Genomic DNA, 7,434 nt, shown 5'->3' on the forward strand with positions numbered 1-7,434 from the left:
ATAAAGGGAAAAAAAAAAAAAAGAAAGAAAAAAATATTTACAAATTCACGTCACCGGTAATTGAATCCTCGTTTCATTTTTGTTTTGTGGTTTGTTTTGCTTGCTTTCCTTTTAATTAGACAAGCCCAAATCCTTATAACCATCCATCGCAGATGCAGAAGATCGCCCAGCCGTGGCCTTGAGGTGGGTCTGGAGGGGAGAGGGATGCTGAGGGAGGCTAGGCCAAGGAACCAACACAGAACCGATGTATGGAGGGAAATATATGAAGGGGGGGGGGGGTAGAGCAGCTCTCCCATCTATCCCTTGTAATTTCAAATTCAAATTCAACTCTTCAGCAATTACTAAGGAAGGTGGATACTTGGGGGGAAATGTTGCCTCTCTTGAAAGGTGTTTTTTTTAAAAAAAAGAAAGAAAGAAAACCCCAAAAACAACCATCCAGAGGTTTTGTGTTAATTCCAAGGCGGTGATCCAAGGGTGTGGGAGGAGGTGCAGGAGTATGTGGGCAAAGTCTGCAGAGAGCAGAGTTCTATCCTCTCAAACCTCAAAAGATTTAATAAGTCTATATTTATATTTTTATATATATATATTTATATATTTATATAATCTCTCTCTATATTTCAGCAATAACTGGGGGGGGGGGGGGGACCAGGCAGGGGAGCAAAGTCATCGGGCTCCTCCCTCCCCTTCCCACAACATCACCATCCCCTTCCCACAGACATGTGTTTCGGGTGCTTTGCACCTGTGAGAAATTGGGCCCCGCTCAATTAAAATCATCCAGGTGCCATGGGGCATTGGCCTGGTGCTGGGGCAGGGAGGGCTGAGCGGAGTGCCCACAGCGACACCTACCTCCTTCAGCATCAATTTATTATCATCAAGACACAAACCGATACAGGCTGTTAAAACAAAACAAAACAAAAAAATCCCAACCAAAAAAAGAAAGAAAAGAAAAGAAAAGAAAAGAAAAAAGGGGGAAAAGAAAAAAGTCCGGGGGAGGTATAGACAGCGGTACTCAGTCCTGTGTATCCTTCCCCACTCCACCCTTTACGGGAGTCCAAGGCTCCAGGGAAGGGTCAGAGCAGCCAGCAGGCTCAGTCCACCCTCCCTCCCCCAACGGGGGTGACTCAGTTGTTATCGGATTCGTCCTCAGCTTCACGCAACCAAGTGTAAAAGGCTGTGACCGACTTGAGGGCAACACCTTTTCCTTGCTGCTCGGCGGGGTCTTTGCTCGATTCCCACTTGTAGAAGGCTTCCTCTTTAATCACGTCCTCATCGTACAAGGCATCAAAGAAAATTCGGAGTAGATCTGGAAATGAAAGTGACAATACTGTTGTTGTTATGAGCCTTCAAGTCAACTCTAACTTACAGCAACCCTATCCTAGGGTTTTCCTGGCAAATGCAGTTAGAGGGAGCAAGATACCATATTCTATCAACACCTTTTTTTTTGTGGGGAAAGTTGTTGTTGGAATAGGACTGCACCTTGTTTTAAAAGAGAATCACAGTTCGTGAAAATACATCCCAAATACACAGAACAGCTCTGGCTCCCCACATATTTTTGTGGGGCACAAGGCACTCACTACTGGAATAAAAATGGTTGGGGAGCCTATGGTGGCCCATGGCCCATACGGTACCCAACTTGGCCATAAAGGCACAGTGATAATGGCAGGTTCAATTTTATGTGGGCAACTAGGGCCATTATTCATAAGAAGGGAAGGCCCAATCTGACCAATGTGAGTAATCAACTGTCTAAAAAAGACAAAGCCAGAGCTCTTCCGTGTATTTGAAACGTGGCTCAGTATCTGAGAGAGAAACACTTACTGGCTGGCTGGTCCAGCTTCACCACAAGGGCTTGTAAAGCGTAGAGAGCCTGCAGCTCCTTGTTTTCGTCACTCAGGTATTTCTGCAGCATCTTGGCTCGGTTTTTAATCACAGCGCTGTCCATCCGGTAAGGATTCTCAACTGCAGCAGCAGGAAGGGGGAAAAGAGTGAAGCCAGATTATTTTTAAGCAAGTCTGTACTCATCATAGCCCCAAAGCATTTGTGAGCAAACCTATCCCACTTTCCTCACTCAAGCAGTATCCTACTCCTGTCATTTTCAATACTTTGCATGCATATAGGCCAGCCATGGACCTCCAACAATAAAAACTGGCCCGGTTTATTCATTTTATTCATTTATATACATATAAATGTACACCTGAGTGTAGGTAACCTGGACCCAAACCATGTAGGGCTTTACAGATAGTAACTAACACTTTGTACTTTCCTGGAAACTAATTGGCAGTCAGTGGAGTGATTTTAAGATTGGTATAACATGATCACTCCTGGATGTACCTGTAATCAGTCTAGCTGCCATATTCTAAACCAACTGGGAGTTTCTGGACTTAGTACAAAGTATAAAAATGAAATGTGACATTGGGCATCTGACAGGAGGCCAGGATGGCATCACCCTGCCCAATAGTTCAGGCAGGTATGCTTGCACTATCCACTAGTATTTCTGGGACCTGAACTGAGCTCCCCACCACTGCTGAACTCCTGGTACGTATGACTGCAGTGCACTATAACAGTAACATGTGCCACACACATCAAATCCCAAAGGGTATTTGTCTGGGGTTCAAATTAGGGGCAGGTTTTACCTCCTGGCTCTTACTCTGATGAAATCTACAAATGCACTTGTCAGCTAAGCAGTGGAACAACATTTTTGATTGCAGTTGTGGCAAAATGGTTTGAATGTTGGAACTACAACCCTGGAGACTATGGTTTGATTCCCTGCTCAGCCACGAAAACCACTAGATGACCTTGGACAAGTCAAATGCTCTCAGCTTCAGGGAAAGGTAATGGCAAACTTCATCTGAACAAATGCCAAGAAAATCCCATGATAGGCTTGCCTTAAGGTTGCCAGAAGTCAGAAATGAAGGCACACAACAACAACATCAAGCAACATCCCCACTATCTCCCAGGACGAGGCAAGGCAGGAGAATCTCATAAGCCTGGACTGAGGTGAGCACAGCAGCATCAAGATGCTTTGCTCTTTTAAGCTCCGCAGGCTCAAAAGCTGGAACAGGACAGCAGAAGTTTTCCATGCAGTCAAGACTGGGCCTCAAGGGCATCATGAAGGAACCTGGAGTTGACATCAATTGGCATCACAGCCAAGACTCCAATCTGCTCACTCAATGAAGAGGAGCAGTATTCAAAATGAGGCCCTGTGCTAGATACCAAGCCCAGGCATATCAGTGGATTCCACTCTCACAAATCTTTGCTTTTCTAATCATCCCACCCTTACTGTCTGTCCCTTCTGCCATTTCTGCCTCTTTACCATGACTACTTCACCTTCAGCAAATGCTGTATTTGGCAAACAGGAAGGACAAGAGGACGACGGATATCTAGTAGACAGAGTATTTAAAGCCAGGCCTTCATTACGCATAACACATAAAACTAAACACAGCTCATTATCTATGGCTTGCCAGTTACCAATGCCATCATCATTCTACTGCTTATCATTTTGCATTCCAAAGTAAGCCTAAAACTAATTTGCAGAGACAGTGGTAATGATGCTTGACTTGCTTGGAGCATAATGTTTCATAGGAACAGAGCAGGGGTGGACAAAAGTGCAGGCTTCCAGATGTTTGACTGCAACTCCCAGCAGTCCTAGCCAGCATACTGCTCTCTTTCAAACACACAAATAGGTAAAAGAAAATCATGTAACTATGCTTACAGACAACAGCTGAATGGCACACTGACATCATCAGAGCCCTGACAAACATATTGGATGAGACTTGCTGTTCACTCAGGTTTGCCTGTTGAAAGAAAAAATATGCAAAATCAATGGTCAGAAATGTATATCACTTGCTGACCTTAATGGCGCAGTGGTTAAATGCCTGTACTGCAGCCATTCACTCAAAACCATAAGGTTGCGAGTTCAAATCTAGCCAGGGCTCAAGCTTGACTCGGGCTTGCATCCTTCTGAGGTCACTAAAATGAGTGCCCAGATTGTTGGGGTCAATTAGCTTACAGTTGTAAACTGCTTAGACACTGTTAGTTCAGTATGAAGCAATATATAAATGAAGCTGTTTTTTGTTTGTTTGTTTGGGTGAGAACCTGGAGGTCTATTAAAAAAAGAGAAAGCATTCTGCCAACAGCTTACACCTGTCTCCTTCATTTGTCAGGCTACCTTTCTCACCTGCTACCAAGGATACAGCAACAGTGTTGCAGTCAGGTAGATGAACATTAACTGCTGCAGCGATAACTCAATTATCAGATAAGCAGAGGAAGTGAACACAGAGTTAATGAGCCCATTCCATGGACAAAATACTAGAAATAGAGAGCAGAGTTTTTTTCAGATTATATTAAACAACGTGCCTCATTCAGAATTAGGCCACTGGCAACATGTCACAGCCAAAATGGCTGTTGGTGAGCTGCAGTGGAAGTCCTCTGTACTGGATCACTCTAGCTGAGGCATGCATCTTTCCACTCAGGAGCAACCTCCAAGCCGTTCTCTGCTCCAGGAAGCTGCAACATTTCAGAAACCAGCCCTGAAAGTTTGGTACCACTACTGCCCTGAAATTCCCATGCTCCCTGTAATGCTGTCCAGCTGCCCCCTTTCCACTGTCAGATAACACAGGAAAAATAATCCAGCAATTGTACCTAAAGAACATGTCCTTTGCTGAATGATCCTTTAGGCAGAATTGTTAAGCTCAGGCTAATGACTAGGAGATAAATGCAAAAGGCTCTGATTTATCTGTGCAGAAAGATGGGCTTTTGAAATGTCACTTAGACCACCAGCTCTCTCACGTGCCTTCCAGCCCCACCCCGCCACTGGCCTGGGCAAGCTGCCCCCCTCCCAAAATCCTTACCTCTATCCAGTCATTTATTCTTTGGTTATTTGCATTCTCTTTTAATAATTTATCTAGTTGTTTGCACAGCTCTTCTGAAGTGAGCTCCTTGCGGCTGGGTGCATCTGAACTGTCACCCATTGTATACTCCACTTTCTGAAAACAAGGATAAAAAAAAAGAATAGTGAGGGCAAGCAGCCCTAGCAAATAAAGGACACATCCAGAAACACATTTTACTTTAAGGAGACACTGGAGGCTGCATGGCTGTCAAACTTCACCTGTTTAGGTTTCAGGGGCTATGTTGTTTTGCTTACCTGCTCTGTGATGAACTTATTGACATCCTGGTCTTCTGGTAAAAACTCTTTCCAACTAAGGCCCCCTTCTCTCCACAGTGTCCCTGCCTTCTTGTGGCTCTGCAGAGAACAGGGACTTTCTTAGGTCAAACTTTACAAAAGATACTCACAACCCCACCAACTCTACACTCTGCATGGAGCTGAAGTCTCTTTGACAAGAGAGTTGATGAGGCAGTTAACTGCAAATCTGAGTATGACACTTTATATTTTGTATACATTGTAAGATACACACCTGAAAATGTCATGTGCAGATTTGTGCTCAGACAACACATAACTAGGTGCAGGGTCACCAACTATGAGCACTAAATTTAGTTCTAGAAAATGAAAAACACTTTCTGCCTGGGTACGAGACAGAATGCCACCATCATTCCCATCTACGAAGGCTTCCACACCAAGAAAATGGGACTGGAGAGACCAAATCACTTCCTTTGAAATAAAGTGTCAACCAACTGCTCCAGCCCATAATGTGCTTTCCCTACATGTGAGAGCAGGGTGGGACAGAGCATGGAAAAAGTTATTCTTTTGACTGCCAGATCGCCAGTTCCCTAACTCAGTGTGGTCACTGGCTGAAGTACCGTATATACTCGTGTACAAGTCAACCTCATGTATAAGTTGAGGGAAGGTTTTAGGATCAAAATCTTGGATTTTGATATGCTCCGTGGATAAGTCGAGAGCAGGATTTAGGAGACAGATTTTAAGACTGGCTTTGAAGTGCAAATGGAGGGGAAAAAAGAGAAGCTTGGTTTTCAGAGGAAACGCAAGGAGGAGGAGGAGGAAGAGGAGGAGAAGCAAAGGTTTGGAGATCACCTTGCAAACCGAGGGAAAATGGGGAAATGCAAAGAGGAGGCAAGGTTTGGAGATCAGCTTGCAAATGGAGGGAAAATGGGGAAATGCAAAGAGGAGAAAGAAAAGTTTGGAGATAGGATCGAGAAGGGAAACATTACATGCACACTCACACTGGTGCCTCGCAGCTCTTTCAGCAAGCGCTGCTGAGGCATGGAGAGTGGGACATCAGGGCTACTTTTTAAAGGAGCTTTATGAGCATTATTATTGTTTGTTGTTGTTGTTGTTAACTGTCCTCCAGTCGATCTCAAGCCATGGTAACTGTAATGACCCTTGTATAATTCAACCCCAGATTTTAGGGTCAATATTTGGGCATAAATTTCTCAACTTATAGTTTAGTATATATGGTAACTTTAGTAAATTAAAAAAAGAAAAAGAAAAAAAAAGGGGGGGGGGAGCCAAAGGTGGTTCATGTACAAAGAATATTTTAATTACTGGTTAACCATAACAAGCTTCCCCAGAATCAAGAGACAATGTTAACTGGAGCATGAAGCACTCCAAAGGCTTTCTAAGGGGCAACCTGAGACCCTACAGCTGTTCTCTGACCAACTTTTTAAGATTCATTCCCAAATGAACAACTTACCATCCCTTTGCACAGCAGGCCCAGGATCTCCAGCAGCAGAGTCGTGGCCTTGCCAATGGGGACCAAGGGCTTGGCAATCTCCCTGAAAAGAAGCCCAGGGGGCAGGTCATACACCAGAACCAAAGCATGAAAGCAAAAGAGGTACAAGACTCTAACTCACCTGAACAGCTCCTCCATGGGGATACCACCTTCTCTCAGAATGGGAGTAATGATTTCTGCCAGGTACAGCCATATATGAGGGATATCAATCTCCATGTCCTCACCTATCTCAAGGATCTCATGCAACCTGTGGGAAGTAAGGGAGGGAATTGTGTCGTGGAAGTGGGTGCAGCCCAAGGGCTCCTGGGTACACAAACTCTCAAAGCTGCCTCTCCTTAGCCCTTACAGCCAGAAAAGCACTCCTTTACCCTTTGTAGTACTGTTCCTTGGAGATGTTGCCTCCCTTAACCAACTGGTACAGCAGCAGTCCCATGTGCTCACGGGCAATGGTGCTTCGCTCGAGTGTGGACTCAATGCCATTCCGCACAAAGATGTAAAGCTGAGAAGGGCAGTTCAACTCCTGCACACACTGTAAGGCCTCCTGCAAGAAATGGGCAGAGAGGGAGAGAACTCAGCACAAACATTCTCTTAGCAGACACCCTAAAGGCTGACCAAGCCCTGACATAAAACTTCTCACATTCAGCTGGTATCCAAAGGCTACAAAATGTGCAATGGGCCAAAGGTGCAGGCATCAAGATGCCCAGCTGGGCAATCCACTCCTAGCCGGTTGCCAGGCAGAAGACAACTTTAAATACTTAGTTCTCACAGTAGTATTTCACTGCCTGCACTC

At 44.8% G+C, this 7,434-nt stretch overlaps 1 protein-coding gene across 15 annotated transcripts in view; it reads right to left on the reverse strand.

Moving 5' to 3' along the window:
• Nucleotides 1-399: 399 nt before the first annotated feature.
• Nucleotides 400-7,434, reverse strand: part of EIF4G1 (eukaryotic translation initiation factor 4 gamma 1) — a 102,404-nt gene continuing 95,369 nt past the window's right edge. For all 15 annotated transcript variants that reach the window (XM_042459809.1, XM_042459807.1, XM_042459805.1 and 12 more), the window contains 8 exons: nt 7,013-7,185; nt 6,766-6,891; nt 6,606-6,687; nt 5,141-5,239; nt 4,848-4,982; nt 3,710-3,791; nt 1,816-1,956; nt 400-1,303 (listed from right to left, as the gene is read on the reverse strand). In XM_042459809.1, the coding sequence (XP_042315743.1) occupies nt 1,122-1,303; nt 1,816-1,956; nt 3,710-3,791; nt 4,848-4,982; nt 5,141-5,239; nt 6,606-6,687; nt 6,766-6,891; nt 7,013-7,185 (1,020 nt within the window). In that variant the 3' untranslated portion in view covers nt 400-1,121. The remainder of the gene's footprint in view (nt 1,304-1,815; nt 1,957-3,709; nt 3,792-4,847; nt 4,983-5,140; nt 5,240-6,605; nt 6,688-6,765; nt 6,892-7,012; nt 7,186-7,434) is intronic.

The sequence above is a fragment of the Sceloporus undulatus genome, chromosome 3 (genome assembly GCF_019175285.1).
Source record: "Sceloporus undulatus isolate JIND9_A2432 ecotype Alabama chromosome 3, SceUnd_v1.1, whole genome shotgun sequence".
Taxonomy (NCBI): Eukaryota; Metazoa; Chordata; class Lepidosauria; order Squamata; family Phrynosomatidae; genus Sceloporus; species Sceloporus undulatus.